Here is an 18138-nt window from a genome sequence, read left to right as displayed (position 1 = left end):
CTAAAGATGTTGTTCCTTTTTTTTGTAGACGATGACTAGGACCAACGAACAGATAGCCCGTGCCATAGAGATGATGGCTATGGCTATGCAACAGCAAAATGCCTATTTTGCTAGGATGGAGGCTGAGAGAGCTGCAGCTGGTGCAGCAAGACTTACAGGGTCACAGGAAAGCTGGGATCTTGCTGAGTTCCGGAAGTGTAATCCTCCACAGTTTGCAGGAGATGCGGATCCATAGGTAGCTGACCGCTGGATCCGTGAGCTGGAGAAGATCTTTACTGTCCTGGGATGTCCTCCAGAGAGGAGGTTAGCATATGCTGTGTATATGCTTGTGGGAGAGGCCGAGCATTGGTGGGGAAGCACTTATCAGATGCTTGCTACTAGAGGAGTTGCAGTTGACTGGGAGTGCTTCAGGACGGTATTCATGGAGAAGTACTTTTCGGAGAGTGTAAGGCACGCCAAGGAGGCTGAGTTCCTGCGGTTACACCAGAGTGGGTTGTCTGTATCGGAATATGCGATGAGGTTCGAACACTTGGCTTGTTTTTATTCACAGGCTACTTCTGAGGCATGGAAGTGCAGAAGAAATCTTAAAAAAACAAAACATTGATCATAAATAGCCCTCGTTGTCACAGATGGACGTTTCCTTGTTTTTCTGTTGATCCATGGTATCAGAAAGAGCCATTCCTATTGTCTCAGGAAAACAGAACAACACAAAAGTGGAACAAATTATAACGACTCCAAACACGTCATAAGAGAAAACGTGGTTCTTCCTCCCCGCAGATATCAGAAATGGGCTGAATATGCAACCAAACACCATAGCCTGTCTCGCTATCGACATTGCAGTGTTCCTCACACGGGTCGGAAACAGCTCTACAATGTATATAAAAAACACGTTGCGAGCCATGCAAACACAGAAAAACGATGCCACCGCTAACCACACCTTAACAGGTGCCACAACAACACACATTATGCAACACACCCCACTTCCTAGTGAGAGCGCAAAAATGGATAACTTTCTCTTGAAATTTCCCAAGAAATAGGTCACTACGCAAGAGAGTATTTCCATCAAGGCGTTATACACAACGACCAGGTATATGTTACAGTCCAAGTTTCCCACTGCTAGTGGCGTGCCATAATAAACTATTCCAATGCCAAAACCAACCACCATAACTCCCACCATTCGTTTAAGAGCCCAACTTGTTTTGAACAACGTTGCTATTGATGAATACAGTTCAGACAATGAAGCCGTTTGTGTTAGCAGCTTCCACTTCTAGTGGTAGATCACTTGAACATAAATTATCACCATTTTCTGATACTACTTTAAGCATTGTCATTGCTTCTTCCACTCGACCTTGTTAAAAACAAAAATACAAAAATTAATATATTTATTATCAAAATAATGTAAATAAAATCTAAATTAAAACAAAATTTAGTTATTTTTTTTAATCGTTATAACTTTATCAACTTTATTTTTTAATCTTTATAATTAAAAATATTTTATTTTAATCATTATATATTACTTTTATTTTCATTTATTATCTATAATATCATAAATTTTACTTTTTGTTCTTATAAAAATAGATGATAAAAATTAAAAAGGACAAAAAATTGTATTTATTAAAAATTAAAATAAAATATTTTTAATTATAAAGGCTGAGGAAAAATTTATGAAATTATAAAGAGTGAAACAATAATTAAACCTTGAGACTAGTATAAAAAAGTATGGATGGAAGCATGTAAAGGAATGTCTTTAAGAAGAAAAAATTTACCCTGCTGCTATTTTAATTTGATGGACCACTCTCTCTATGTATATTGACGTGCTACATCAATTGTGCAACAAACCGAACGAAGAGAACACAATTTGTAACGACCCTGCTGGTCACTACACTCGGCACAACACACTAGAAACACCACACAGAAAGGAACAAGTGTATACATATAGGGTCTAGAATATATACATATACATGATTCAAATCTGGATAGAGTTAAAGTATACAAAATACATCCAAGGCTACTACACTAAGTAGCTAAAACAACAAAAGATCCTAAAAGACCAGCTCTGTCTGTCAGCTACAGACTCACCATCAGCCACCAACTTATCCCTGTTCTGGTCCCATACATAGTATGATCATTGCAGTCCAAACATCATGGAGACAACAAAGGGTAAGCTAGTGAAAAGAAATCAATATACATATATGGCAATATGATAGAAAACAGCTACAACTATCAGCACACCAGCACAACTTATACTACACCACAGCATTCAACAATATTAGCACTGCTTAGCAGCAATAACAGCACCACAATAGTGGCTAATAACAGCACCGACATAGCGGCTATAACAGCACCACAATAGTGGCTAATAACAACACCGACATAGCAGCTATAACAGCACCGACATAGCGGCTATAACAGCACCACAATAGTGGCTAATAACAGCACCGACATAGCGGCTATAACAGCACCACAATAGTGGCTAATAACAGCACCGACATAACAGCTATAACAGCACCACAATAGTGGCTAATAACAACATCGACATAGCGGCTATAACAGCACCACAATAGTGGCTAATAATCATCATACAGCTTAGCAAACACAGCACAGCAAATCAGCATTTTAAAAATCATCAATTACAGCCCAGCACAGCACAGCAATATACATCTATTTCAGCTTAACATCATATATCAGCATTTTCATCTAAACAGCACAGCATATTCATTGGTTTCAGCTCATCTCAGCATAAAGCAGCATTTTTCAGCAAATTTCAACATATAACACCTCATCCTCATACGCGCTCGGTGCAATTCAGCTTTGCGCCCAGCGCATGTCCAGGCAGAACTCCAAAGAGTCTCACGCGCCCAGCGTGGGTAAGGCAGAGACCTACCAAGGTCTCGCGCCCGACGCAATTCGTATTGCGCCCAGCACCCCTCTGGCAGAGACTCCCAAGGAGCCTCCGCGCCCAGCGAGTCGAAACACGTGCCTAGCGCGGCACCAGAACACCCAAAACATGTCACCATTGATATCGCGCCCGGTGCAGCTCAAGTCACGCCCGGCATGGGCCAACTAGAGGCTCCCATTCTCAAGCTCGCCTGGCGCACACACCCTTACGCCCGGCGGCTTGCCTAAATAGAGCCCCCTGGTGGTCATGCGCCCGACGCGAAGAATAGCGCCCAGCGCGAAGCTCAGCAGCAACTTCCCCAAGTTTGAAAATTTGCCCAAAACCTGCAAAAATCAACAGAAAACCAGCATGCAATCCAGCCAAAAGTCTCCATTTTCATCAAACATCAATAAAAACGTCTCATTTTCAACATGCAAACATAATTCATTAAAAACCCCAAAATTTCTTCAAACCCCAAAATCCCCCAAAATCCCCATTTTCACCAAATCAGCTAAGAACCATCAATCATCAGCAATCACAATGAGATCCTAGACTCATTTCAGCCAAAACGCAGCAAAACTAACTTCCCTTACCTTGGTGAAGAAATCCGAGCTTCCAGGAAGGAGAAATGATGAAGAAGAAGAAGAAGAGAAGCCTTGAAGCAGAAGGAGAAGAACCAGCTCGAGGATTCAGCTTACACCCCACTTGTACCTTCAGTCGCTAAGAATCACCACACGAAAAGGAGGGGAAAAGAGAAGTGAGTGTTTTTAGAGTGAAAGAGAGTTAGAGTAAGTGAGGGAAGGAAAAAAGGGGAAAGGGTTTTACAACCTCCCCAACAATAAGAGTTTTCGTCCCCGAAAACCGACTTACTTGGAAATAGAAACGGAAATTGCTCCCTGCACTGCTGCTCCACCTCCCAAGTAGCCTCACCAGTAGCTGCATCCCACAACACCTTTATTAGAGCAATGGACTTGCCCCTTAACTCCTTCAACTTATGATCGACCACAGCTACTGGCAACTTCTCAAAAGTCAGGTTCTGCTTTACTTGTACATCATCCAGCTCCACCACATGACTCGGGTCATGCACATACTTCCTTAGCTGGGATACATGAAACACATCGTGTAGGTTTGAAAGAGACGGTGGCAAGGCCAACCGGTAAGCAACTGGACCCACACACTATATGATCTGATGGGGACCCACAAACCTCGGTGTCAACTTCCTTGCCTTCAGTGCTCTACCCACACTAGAAGTCGGAGTCACCTTCAGAAATACACGTTCCCCTTCAGCAAACTCCAAAGGCTTACGCCTTTTGTCAGCATATGATTTCTGCCTGCTCTGAGCAGTCTTCATCCTCTCCTGAATCAGCTTCACCTTCTCAGTAGTCTGTAGGACTAACTCCGGTCCCACAACCACTAATTCACCATCTTGATACCAGCATAGAGGAGTCCTACATCTCCTGCCATACAAGGCTTCAAAAGGCGCCATCCCAATACTAGCATGAAAGCTATTATTGTAAGTGAACTCAACCAGCGGTAGGACCTCCTCCTAGCTACCCAAGTGGTCTAACACACAAGCCCTCAGCAAATCCTCCAAGGACTGGATTGTCCTCTCTGACTGACCATCCGTCTGTGGATGATAAGCAGAACTCAGCTTCAGCTTCGTGCCTAGGGCTTGATGTAGACTCTGCCAAAATCTGGAAGTGAACCTCGGATCTCGGTCGAAAATAATACTGGAAGGCACCTCGTGCAACCGTACTATCTCCCTCACATACACCTGTGTCAGCTTCTCCAAGGACCACCTGATGTTGACAGGTAAGAAATGCGCACACTTGGTCAACCGATCAACAATCACCCAGATAGCATCACTATTCCTAGCTGACGTAGGTAACCCCACAATGAAATCCATAGTAATGCTATCCCACTTCAACTCTGGGATCTCCATCTACTGCATCAACTCACTCGACTTATGATGCTCCACCTTCGCCTTCTGACACGTCAGACAGGCCGCCACATATTCAGCTATCTCCCTCTTCATACCTGACCACCAGAAAGTCTTCTTGAGGTCTTGGTACATCTTAGTCATACCTGGATGTATGCTAAGTCTGCTCTTGTGGCCTTCCTCCAATACAGCTCTCTTCAGCTCAGCATCTTGAGGTAGGCAAATTCTGCCCTTGAACCTCAAGATTCCATCTTCTCCCAGCTCAAAACCAACAGCCTTCTCGGTACCTAGCAAACCAAGAAGTTTCACCAGCTCCACATCTTGCAACTGCTTAAGTCCAACCTGCCTCAGGAACTCATTAGTTATGGTAACCATCCCACAACTAATGTGATCCTGAGCTAACTCCACATAGAGGTTCAGATCTCTGAACTCCTCAACCAGCTCCAGCTCCCTCACCATCATACTAGACATGTGGATGGATTTCCTACTCAGCGCATCCGCCACAACATTGGCCTTACCAGGATGATACATCAACTGGAAATCATAATCCTTCAAAAACTCCATCCACCGCCTCTGCCTCATGTTCAGATCCTTCTGATCAAACAAGTACTTCAGACTCTTGTGATCACTGAAGACGCTGAACCGAACACCATACAAGTAATGTCTCTATATCTTCAAGGAAAACACCACAGCTGCCAACTCCAAGTCATGAGTGGGATAATTCCTCTCATGAGTCTTCAATTGCCTTGAAGCATACGCCACCACTTTCCTGTTTTGCATCAGCACGCACCCCAGACCCTGGTGAGAAGCATCGCAGTACACATCAAAGGGCTCACCAGAATCTAGCAACACCAGCACAAGAGAAGTAGTCAACCTCCTCTTCAGCTCATCAAAACTCCGCTCACAGGCATCTGTCCAAATGAACGGCTGCTCCTTCCTCGTCAGTTGGGTTAAAGGCGCCACTATTTTTGAGAATCCCTCTATGAACCTCCTATAGTAACCCGCCAAACCCACAAAACTCCTAATATCAGTGACAGTTCTTGGATGCTCCCACTGCAACACCGACTCCACTTTAGCCGGATCAACAACAATCCCCTCAACTGAGATCACATGCCCCAAGAATTCACCTCGCCCAACCAGAACTCACATTTTGAAAGCTTAGCGTACAGCTGCTTCGCCTTCAAAATCTCCAACACCACCCTCAAGTGCTCTCCATGCTCTTCCCGGGTCCTTGAATAAATCAAGATGTCATCAATGAACACCACAACAAACTTATCCAAGAACGGCCGGAAGATCCTGTTCATGTAATCCATGAACACTGCAGGGGTGTTGGTCACACCAAACGGCATCACAACATACTCGTAGTGACCATACCTAGTCCTGAAAGTAGTCTTCGGTATGTCACCTTCCTTCACCCTAATCTGGTGATAGCCTGACCTCAAGTCAATTTTCGAGAAAACAGATGCTTCCCTCAGTTGATCCATCAAGTCATCTATCCGAGGAAGTGGATATTTATTCTTAATGGTCAACTTGTTCAACTGCCGGTAATCAACACACAGTCGACTACCTCCATCCTTCTTTTTCACCAACAGCACAGGAGCACCCCACGACGATACACTCAGCCGCACAAACTACTTCTCCAGCAGGTCCTCCAATTGACCCTTCAGCTCAACCAGCTCAGCAGGAGCCATCCTATAGGGAGCCACCGACACTAGCCCTGCACCTGGAACCAAGTCAATGCTAAACTCCATCTCCCTAACAGGAGGCAACCCAGGCACCTCATCCGGGAACACCTCAGCAAAATCCCGCACCACATCAATTTCAGCAATGACCTTCTCGGTCTCAACACTCAACGTAGTAAGTAGAAGACAGCACTCTGCTCCATTGCTCAACAATGACTCAACTTGGCCAGCTGAAATCAACAGCTCATCCTCCACCTGAGGAAAAATTAGCCTCCTATTGGCACAATCTATAAGGATGCGATTGGCAGACAACCAATCCATCCCTAAGATTATGTCAATATCCACCAAAGGTAAACAAATCAAGTTCACCTTATACTTCTTCTCATTCACAACAATTGGACAGCCAGCACATAGCTCAGAAGCAACTACCGAAGCAGAAGCGGGCGTCGACACTAACAGTCTCAATCCCAAATCACACACAGGCACACCCAGCATAGCAGCACAAGCATATGATATAAATGAATGAGAAGCACCAGAACATCACATCCTTACCAGTAGCTCTACCCTTCCCCTTCACAAGATCTGAGGAAGTAGAAGCTTCAGCCCCAGTCAAAGCAAAGACTCTACCAGCTGTAGTGGGTCTGTTACCCCTCTGAGTATCACCTCTCTGGGCACCACCCCTCTGAGCATCACCCCTCTCTGGTTTGTCCCTTGCAGGACAGTTGGCCGACTCATGGCCCATCTGATGGCATCGAAAACAACGACTCTCAGTGTGTGGACAATCCCTGACAACGTGGGGTCCAGCACACCTATAACATCTCAGAGTGGCACCTCCACCCTGTCTCCCTCCACCAGCAGCACCAGAAGGTTGTCTAATGACAGGACCCCCTGTTGTGGTTGGGGCCTATCATACGGCTTCCTCTAATTCCTTCCTTTCTTGGACCCAGCTGGTCCTTCAGCAATCTTCACTCCAGGGTTACCACCTTCCAACTGCTCAACAACCTTCGCCTTCTCCACTAAGGCTGGAAACTCAGTGATGGCCATAGGCACCACCACCCTCTTCAGCTCATATTTCAGACCCTCAGCAAACTTCCGGCATTTCCAGGCCTCAACTATACCTTGCGAATAGAAACGAGCCAGGTGCTCGAATCTCATCGCATACTCAGAAACTGTCATCCCTCCTTGGTGTAACCGCATGAACTCAGCTTCCTTGGCATGCCTCACACTCTCAGGGAAATACTTCTCCAAGAACACCCTCCTGAAGCATTCCCAGTCAACAACCACTCCTCTAGCGGTCAGCATGTGATGGGTACCCCTCTACCAATGCTCGGCCTTCCCAACCAGCATGTACACAGCATATGTCAGCCTCCTTTCTTGAGAACATCCCAGCATGATAAAGATTTTCTCCAGCTCACAAATCTAGTGGTCAGCCACTTATGGATCTGCATCTCCCTTGAATTGAGGAGGATGGCACTTCCGGAACTCAGCTAGGTCCCGACTCTCCTGTGACCCCGTGGGCCTTGCTGCACCAGCTGCAGCTCTATCAGCCTCCGCTCTAGCAAAATAGGGATTTTGCTGTTGCATAGCCATAACCATCATCTCCATGGCTCGGGTTATCTGCTCGTTGGTTCTAGTCATTATCTACAAAAGTAACAGCATCTTTAGTATACAATAACTAAACCAAACCACAATCAACAACACAACAAAACATTACAGCAATCAGCATAGCAAACAACACAGCAAGACAACACAACACAGAGCTCAGCACAACAAAGCCTAAAGGAACCACCCCCACAGAGGGTCCACTAGACTCGAACTCACTACAAGAAAAAATGTTATTACCTACGGAATATTACCTACGGAATTTTTTCCGTAGGTAATTTTTAGTTATCTACGGAATATTACCTACGGAAAAAATTCCGTAGGTAATTTTTAATTATCTACAGAGTGTTACCTACGGAATTTTTTCCGTAGGTAAAGTTTCTACGGAAAAAATTCCGTAGGTAACTAAAACAAAAAAAACGCTGCGTTTAACCTACATTGTATTAGGGGTTGCTGAAGACATGAGACGAAACGCTTTGCCAAACGGGTTGCCTACGGTCTTTAGAGGAGCGACGGTCTTTAGAGGAGCGACGGTCCTTGGAGGAGCAACGAAGGTCCTTGGAGGAGCAACAAAACGCACTGGTCCATTCAATCGCTGCAGTGGACGACGCTATATCGGGTTGCGATTTGCCTGCTCCGACGAGACGCACTTTCATATTTCCAGGAGCGACGATTTAGTGGTATCTTCCTCTTTCATACGGCTATCTCTTTTTCTTTTTAGTGGTATCGACGATTTTCGATTTTCTGATTTCTTTTTCTTTTGAGTTGTTCCTTTTGCATCTGTCTTTGTACTGTGATGTTAAGTATACCTACTGAGTGGGCTGTTGAACTGGCTACTGGACCAACTTTGCTGAATGCATTTGCTTCAGCTGTTGCATTTTTTGTGGCTATCTCTTGTTCCAAAACAGCAGCAGCTTGGTCTGACGCAGCAGCAGTTGGAACTACGGCTTTAGTGGCGGCACCGCTTTGTAAATTGTGGCGACACCGCTTGATACATCAGCTGCTACGTGTGCTCCTGTTGCGTGCTTGATGACAGCAGCCTTTTCCACCTCCTCACCGAGTGGAGCAGTAGCTGAAGGCACCTCTTTTGTGCCTTTTCCAGCAACATAATGTTGCTCCTTATTTCCAGCACCAGCTTGTCGTGTCTGATTCAAGACAGCAGCTGTATCCCTCCCTCTTTTTTAATCATTGTTTTTTCTTCATTGATGCGCTTTAATTAATTTTAAAATAAAATAGTAAAATTTTTATTTTAAGTTTTAATGGAGGTGGATTATATAGATATTCAATTTCAGGGGTAGCTACTCGAGCATTATATTTATCCAGGGGAGTGGAGAAACCAAGTGGTCACATATATGGAACACCCTTTTGACTTAAATGAGCATTTGTACCTAGCATGGTCATTCAGATGTAGCTTTCACACAAACATAAATACATAGTGAAAAACTTAGGCCACACCCAACATTTCAATTCTCTTGTAGGCTAAAGAATGGAGATCGCCTTAATGATTTGAAAGGAGGGGCGTATGATATTTCCTATCATAGATTTAAGTGTTCAATTTTCTCTCAATAACTTAAGTACAGTTCTATAGATATGGTTAATGTTATTTTTTTTATTAAAATTAAAGTTTTGTTTTAATAATATATATTTACATATCTCAGTATATATATATTAGTGAGATAAAATTATGATTCTAATTTGAAAATATTGTGAATCGTACATATGAAACTGAAACTAATTTTGCATGTAATTGGGAAGGAAAGAGAATAATTAATATATGTAAGGTAAATGGGGTCCTATATGAGTATAAGAGTGAGGGTCTTAAAGGCAGTTGGTGGGCTTTGTCTTCTTTTGGAGTTGTGAGATGGGTAGGTCTGATATAAGCAGAGAGTAATCAGTGAAGTTTTGGGTTGCAGTGGCAGAAAAACACATGGGCATAAAATGTCGTTTCTCTATTCACTTGAAGGGTTACATAGAATAGGATTATAGAGTGAGTTAGTGAATTAAGGAGGTGATCAAGCTAGCTAGGGATTATTATTCTCCCCTGTTGAGCAATGTTTTTGTGTTAATTTAATGGGAAATCACTATTTTCCAGCAGGTGACTGATTGTAGATTGAAAGGCCTTTGTATTTCACATATATTTAATTGTTATTTTACTCACTGCAGTTTGCAACCTTGGCGCACGGTGGAATTAAGGAAAGCACTGAGCTTGTATTAGCTGGAACTTTATTGGCCGTGTGAGATTCTGCATGCACATGGTAAGCTATTTAATGCAACAAAATATAATATAAATTAAACTATATGAGTTTAATAAGTGTGGTGGCATAGAGCTTTAGACATTCAGTGACTCTTTCATCAATGACATCTCTTATACTGAAGCAAGAAAGCACGTCTCCTTTTGTATGAGGCCACATGGAATTTGCCTTAAAAACACATGCAAATTCTTCATAACCTCATTCATACGGTATTTTGCAAAGAAATTCAATGAAGAACTATTTTAAATATATGTTTGACCTTACATACCAATGGTATTCATAATCAAATCACTATATATAGTCAACCTGCAGAGATCCCCAAATAATTGCGTCAAGCTATTCATAATATATACAGTGCGTATTTGAATTTTTATTTCACATCAAAATGAACGTTACTAGTTATAACTTTTACGTGTTTTACATCAAGAACGTAATTTATTGATTGTTGAAAGTGTTTCCAAACAAAGTAAAGCATAATAGTATTAGCTAATTGATCATAGGAACAATGCATTTTCATTTGTTATATCCTCATTCATTTTGATCATTATATTTAAATGCTGAGTGATAAAGTTGAATTTTATTTTAGGAACTGCATTTAGTCTAGTTGTGTAGGTGGTAGTTATCACTTCAATTGGATTGAAATCACTTGCCACACTCTATCCACATAAATTAAAAATTCACGTGACTTGTTTCCATTCACAGTCCCAATTTTGCTCCTCTCACCTTCCTCCACAACGCCAAGTTACTCAACACCACCACCACCTTAAAAAGATAAAATAAAAATAAAACATAAAACTTAAAAAGCTGGGACGCGAAGTGAATCACGGCCGTGACTGAGAATCACGACCGTGATCTTCTCTGGAGCATATCTATGAAGGGTCAGTGGCGTTCACGGGTGTGATTGGGAATCACGGCCGTGATTTTCTCTGGTGAATCACGGGCGTGATTTAGAATCACGGGCGTGATTTAGAATCACGGCCGTGATTTTCCCTGTAGCTCAGCATTTCCTCTTTAATTCTTAAATATCCAGAAGATGAATTCCATTCCAACACCTTTGTCTCTCCATGTTCTAATATATTTGTTATAAATACACAGAACATGAATTCTATTCCAGCAAGTCGTCGATGGATGTATGATAGAATGTATACAGGGAGAAGAGGTTTAAAGGAATCTTTTGTACACGGGGTTGAAGAGTTTATAACAATAGCTTGTCAACAACAAAGCTATGTTAATGAAGGGAAACTTAGATGTCCATGTGCTAAATGTCAGTCCACAAAGATTGATGGTGTTCATACTGTGAGGCTTCACCTTTTCAAGTATGGGTTCATGTCGAACTACTACATTTGGACTGATCATGGTGAAGAAATGGCGAATGTTGACAACAATCTCATAGGTGGTTCAAGTATTGGTATAAATGCGACTGAATGTGAAACCTCTAACTCAATGCATGATATGGTGTGTGATGCTCTTAGGCAACATGGGGCATTTGACATACTGGAAAATAGTAACGTGGAAGAGCCTCCGAATGAAGAAGCACAAAGATTTTACAATCTTTTATCTGAGGCAAATTGTCCATTGTATGAGGGATCATCAGAGTCTAAGTTATCAATGTGTGTAAGACTTTTAGCATGCAAGTCTAATTGGAATGTTCCTGATGAATGCGTCGATTTTATAACAAAAATGTTGTTGGATGTGACTCCTATGAATAGATGTTTGCCCAAAAATTACTATGACGCTAAAAGATTAGTGTCAAAATTGGGACTGAGTGCTAGAAGGATAGATTGTTGTGTACAAGGTTGCATGTTGTTTTATGACAATGATTATGGAAAAAATGATGGTGCATTATTACAGTGCAAGTTTTGTCATATGCCAAGATATCATGATCGCAACACTGGATCAAGCACAAAGGCAAAATGCTGCAACCATACCTCCTAACACCCAAATTGATACATCCCCATTACCCCAAAGGCAAAATGCTGAACCCATATGCTCCCAACAACAAAATCAATTACCTTCTTCTAGAGCTTCACACTGTGAACCTAGCAACAATGCATCACCAACATCAGTACCCTCCAGGCATGTTGAAATTCCTACTGGAGATGAAGAGCAAGTGTCCAACAATGATACATCACCATTCAACAATGAAGATCCACCAGTTGGGTCTGTTCTTCCAATGATTAAGCCTTGTAATGATGGGTAAAACTTATAATTTTTGCTTTCTAAATCCTATTTTTTCTTCCCCATCATTGAATTGATTTAACAATTTTGTTTTTCCAATTTAATTAGGTTTTATCCAAGCAGAGTAGCATCTAAAGCAATCACATTGACTATCAAGCAACAATTTGTTGAGCCATGGATGACTTGGGGTGCAATGACGGAAGAACAAAAAGATATCTTCTTTCAGCGTTTTAAGGTACACTTTTACATGGATGAAGAGACCACTATATAATATAATTAATTTAGTTTATTGTGTTCAATTGTTGCACTTGGTTTGCTTTAACTACTTGGTTTGCTTTAACTACTTCCTTATTTTGTTCATGCAGAAAAAAGTTTCATGGAGACCTGAACATGAAGAGAAGATAAAAAAGATATTTCACACAAAAGCATCTCATAGGCTTTCTGAAATGTTCAAGGATGCTCGTAAAATAAATAAGAAGCCTGATTGGATGTTTGATACAGTTTGGCAAAGTTTGATTGCCCAGTGGATGGCCCCAGAATTTAAAACAAAGAGTATCCAAGCTCAAAAAAATAGAGCATCTGAGAAAGGTGGAAGTCTGCACACAGGTGGCTCCATCACCCCTCACGAGCATGCTATCCGGATGGTAATTACATTAAACAACTATTATATTTTATTCAACATAATTTTAAAAATATGATGATTAATTAACTATTTATACAATTATAGTCACAAGAGTTGGGTCGCCTTCCACATGTTGATGAGTTGTTCCACCAAACTCATGTACGGAAGGATACAGGCGATTTTGTCGACCACAGATCTAAGCGAACATATGTGAGTTATGTTTTTTGTATTATTGCTTTATTCTTTTTTACTTTTAATCATCTTTGATAAATGTCACTTCTAAACATCTTTATTTATGAAACAGGATCAATTTGAAACTATATTTAATCAAGCTAGGTCTGAGGCCGCATCTTGTACAGGAGGTTCTGAAACGTCTCCTATGGACTCAGTTGAGGAAGAAAGACTCCGCAATAAGAGTTGGATTGCTGCTGCAGGTGGGATTACAGAAAAAAGACGAATTTACGGGGTTGGAAAAGTCACTTCTCCATTGACGGATGTGGATACCTTGATAAATATATCTTCTGGGCGTGCTACTGAAGAGTCAGAGAAAATTATTCAATTGGAAGAGCAAGTCCGTAAGTCTAGGGAGGAGGCTCGTCAATCTAGGGAACAAAATGAACGCTTGCAACGCCAGTTTCAATCCCTGTTCAATGCTGTTCTACCTCTCCTACCTTCTGATACACAACATATTTTGCAACAACAGGTGGATCAACAATCTCATGACAACCACGATGACCAACAACCACCGCCTACTGGACACTATGGGGATGACTATTAGTTTTTTTTATATACATTATGGATCATTTTTATTGATATTTTATTATGTACAATTTTAAAATTATCTTATTTTACACAATGACATGGAAACTAATTATGCATAATTGCTATGGGTATTTTGATCTTAAAGATGTTTTATTTCATATTGTGGTATATTGTGGTTAATTGAATTTGCTTAACTGAAGCATATATATAAGTCTGAAAAGTGATTTTATTTATATTTTTGAGCAGGAATAATGATTGGTATGGAACAATCAATATGCTATAAATCTGTTGAAGATAGTTACCTACGGAAATTTCCGTAGGTAAGTTACCTACGGAAATTTCCGTAGGTAAGTTACCTGCGGAAATTTCTGTAGGTAACTTACCTACGGAAATTTCCGTAGGTAAGTTACCTACAAAAATTTCTGTAGGTAAGTTACCTACGGAAATTTCTGTAGGTAAGTCATCCGTAGGTAACGTTATCTACGACCTTATTACCTACGGATTTTTTTCCGTAGGTAATCCGTAGGTAATTAACAGTTACCTACGGATTTTTAGCATTATCTACGGATTTCTTCCGTAGATAATGCTGATTTTTCTTGTAGTGACTGCTCTGATACCACTAAAGTGTAACGACCCAGCTGGTCACTACACCCGGCACAGCATACTAGAAACACCACACAGAAAGGAACAAGTGTATACATATAGGGACTAGAATATATACATATACATGATCCAAATCTGGATAGAGTTAAAATGTACAAAATACATCCAAGGCTACTACACTAAGTAGCTAAAACAGCAAAAGATCCTAAAAGACCAGCTCCGTTTGTCAGCTACAGACTCACCATCAGCCACCAACCTATCCCTGCTCTGCTCCCATACATAGTATGATCATTGCAGTCCAAACATCATGGAGACAACAAAGGGTAAGCTAGTGAAAAGAAATCAATATACATATATGGCAATATGATAGAAAACAGCTACAGCTATCAGCACACCAGCACAACTTATACTACACAACATCATTCAACAATATCAGCACTGCTTGGCAGCAATAACAACACCACAATAGTGGCTAATAACAGCACCGACATAGCGGCTATAACAGCACCACAATAGTGGCTAATAACAGCACCGACATAGCGACTATAACAGCACCACAATAGTGGCTAATAACAGCACCGACATAGCGACTATAACAGCACCACAATAGTGGCTAATAATCATCATACAGCTCAGCAAACACAGCTCACAACACAGCACAGCAAATCAGCATTTTAAAAATCATCAATTACAGCCCAGCTCAGCACAACAATATACATCTATTTCAGCTTAACATCATATATCAGTATTTTCATCTAAACAGCACAACATATTCATTGGTTTCAGCTCATCTCAGCATAAAGCAACATTTTCAACAAATTTCAGCATATAACACCTCATCCTCATACGCGCTCGGCGCACTCATGGTCGTGCCCGGCGTGGCACGACCAGAGAGCACCAGGGGCCAGCGCGCCCGGCGCAAGAGTGCTCGCGCCCGGCATGACCTAGCCAGAGAGCCCAAGGCTCTCATGCGCCTGGCGCAATTCAGCTTTGCGCCCAGCGCACGTCCAGGCAGAGACTCCAAAAAGTCTCACGCGCCCAGCGTGGCCTAACCCGCGCCCAGCGTGGGTAAGGCAGAGACCTACCAAGGTCTCGCGCCCGGTGCAATTCGTGTTGCGCCCAGCGCCCCTCTGGCAGAGACTCCCAAGGAGCCTCCGCGCCCAGCGAGTCCAAACGCGCGCCTAGCGCGGCACTAGAACACCCAAAACATGTCACCATTGATATCGCGTCCGGCGCAGCTCAAGTCACGCCCGGCATGGGCCAACCAGAGGCTCCCATTCTCAAGCTCGCCCGGCGGGCTTGCCTAAACAGAGCCCCCTGGTGGTCACGCGCCCGGCGCGAAGAACAGCGCCCAGCGCGAAGCTCAGCAGCAACTTCCCCAAGTTTGAAATTTTGCCCAAAACCTGCAAAAATCAATAGAAAACCAGCATGCAATCCAGCCAAAAGTCTCCATTTTCATCAAACATCAATAAAAACGTCTCATTTTCAACATGCAAACACAATTCATTAAAACCCCCAAAATTTCTTCAAACCCCGAAATTCCCTAAAAACCCCATGTTCACCAAATCAACCAAGAACCATCAATCATCAGCAATCACAATGAGATCCTAGACTCATTTCAGCCAAAACGCAGCAAAACTAACTTTCCTTACCTCGGTGAAGAAATCCGAGCTTCCGGGAAGGAGAAATGATGAAGAAGAAGAAGAAGAGAAGCCTTGAAGCGGAAGGAGAAGAACCAGCTCGAGGATTCAGCTTACACCCCACTTGTTCCTTCAGTCGCCAAGAATCACCACACGAAAATGAGGGGAAAAGAGAAGTGAGTGTTTTTAGAGTGAAAGAGAGTTAGAGTAAGTGAGGGAAGAAAAAGAGGGGAAAGGGTTTTACACAATTAATGTTCCAAAATAATTTTTGTAGTAGCAGAAAATTTGGTAAGTGCTATATTTCTACGTGTATGTTTCTTCAAATAAAAATAAGATATCTTTGTAACAAACCTTGCATGAGAAGCCACATTGGAGACCCGGTGACAAAGACATAAGCAATGAGAGGATAACAAATAGCTGGAACCGAGGTCCACACATAAAGATACTTCCATGACAAATGTCTGTTGAGATAAGCTATACCAGGCAACGACATGTAACTATAACATATAAACAAAGTTCCATTATTATAGTTGAGTGCTAAACAAGAATTTATAAGTATATACAAAGTTTTTATTGGGATGTTGATCTAATATTTTTAGATCCGATTCTTGTTTTGTTAAAATAATATTTGATTGATAATAATCACATTTGTAAGTACATATTAATATTTAGTTATTATTATTTTATTATTATATACTTTATATTATATAAATTTTATTTTATCAAAAATTAAATTTTTTTTAAAAATTAATTCATCATTAATGAGTATTCTTTATTATATATAATAATTAATCTCATTTGAAAGTTTGATAAATATTAAATAAATGAACAATTCTTTTAAATTTATATTTTATACATATGATAATTTAAATATATATGTTTATTTTATTATAATATAATTTTTATTTTTAAAAATATATTATTTTTTTGGATATATATATATATATATATATATATATATATATATATATATATATGTGTGTGTGTGCACGTGCGTGTGTAAAATGGTAGTTTAAACATGTGCTCCCACTCTTTTTTGCATGGATCCAATCCTTGCACTTAGGGACTTTTTTTTAATATATTTTTTAATTACAATTATTTGAAAAAAATTAATTTTTTATCTTTGTGCGAGATATTTTTAAGAACTATTTTTTGATGAAAACATTTTAATTTTTTTAACTTTTTATTAATTTAATTTTTTATTTATAAATTAAATTTAATATATTTTTTTAAAATAAACTCTTCTATATACATTAACTATGAATGTCTACCATGTTTAAGAAGTAAGAACATTGAAATTATTTCTTATATATTTAAAGATTTTTACAACTTCTTTTATAATTTATTTTTTTATTTATTTATGAATTAAATTTTAAAATTTTAAAATATATTATCAATAATTAAAAATAGACTTATGTCATAGTATAAATTATTTATTTGAAATATAAGGAAAATTATTTATCTGAAATATAAAATATAATATCAATGTTGAAAAATATCTTTGGACTTTAATTTTAGATATAATTTATATATTCAATATAATATTTATTTATATATAATTTATTATAAATTTTATTTATATATAATGGACATTTGGTCTATAAAATAAACATACTAAAATACCAGTTAAAAGTAAAGATACGTATTTTTAATAAAAAAATAAAAAGTTAAAATGATACAAAATTATAACAAAAATGGAAAGTAGCCGCATAATACATGTGGTAGTATTTTTTATTAAAAATTAATTCCAATATTCTGCTTATTCATTGTGAACCAAAATTTTGTTTGCTAAAGTATTTTAATGGCAAAGCTTCTAACTATTTTTTAAAATTATTTTTTCATTTTTTGAGTGATCGAAGTATGATCTATAAACAAAGATTATTTAAAAATGAATTTTAATATAATTATAGTAATTATTTCAATTACTTTTTTTTATTAAATTTTATTATTAATCTCGATTTATTATGACACTACATCTAA

General features: G+C 40.0%; 2 protein-coding genes and 1 long non-coding RNA gene across 3 annotated transcripts; 1 reads left to right on the top strand and 2 right to left on the bottom strand.

Moving 5' to 3' along the window:
- Window positions 1–604: 604 nt before the first annotated feature.
- Window positions 605–16851, bottom strand: LOC109788725 (organic cation/carnitine transporter 3). The gene is given in 3 exon segments (XM_083061689.1): window positions 605–1249; window positions 1251–1348; window positions 16510–16851. Coding segments are annotated over 3 exon segments (885 nt in total). The 5' UTR covers window positions 16652–16851.
- LOC145950729 (uncharacterized) lies at window positions 11452–14034 on the top strand. Its single transcript, XM_083062407.1, has 6 exons — window positions 11452–12035; window positions 12205–12549; window positions 12640–12766; window positions 12897–13175; window positions 13259–13363; window positions 13458–14034. Exons 1-6 carry the CDS (start codon window positions 11452–11454, stop codon window positions 13929–13931), a joined length of 1914 nt encoding a protein of 637 aa, XP_082918533.1. The 3' UTR covers window positions 13932–14034.
- On the bottom strand, window positions 14612–16421 carry LOC145950794 (uncharacterized). The gene is made up of 2 exons (XR_014428641.1): window positions 16171–16421; window positions 14612–14785 (listed from the first exon to the last, which is right to left on the bottom strand). It is a non-coding gene; the product is annotated as an uncharacterized LOC145950794 (long non-coding RNA).
- Window positions 16852–18138: the final 1287 nt, after the last annotated feature.

This window comes from Cajanus cajan, chromosome 8 (genome assembly GCF_000230855.2).
Source record: "Cajanus cajan strain Asha chromosome 8, NIPB_CcT2T_4, whole genome shotgun sequence".
Lineage (NCBI taxonomy): Eukaryota > Viridiplantae > Streptophyta > Magnoliopsida > Fabales > Fabaceae > Cajanus > Cajanus cajan.
The sequence above is the reverse complement of the archived record's forward strand: the minus strand, read 5'-3'. Positions and strand labels throughout refer to the sequence as shown.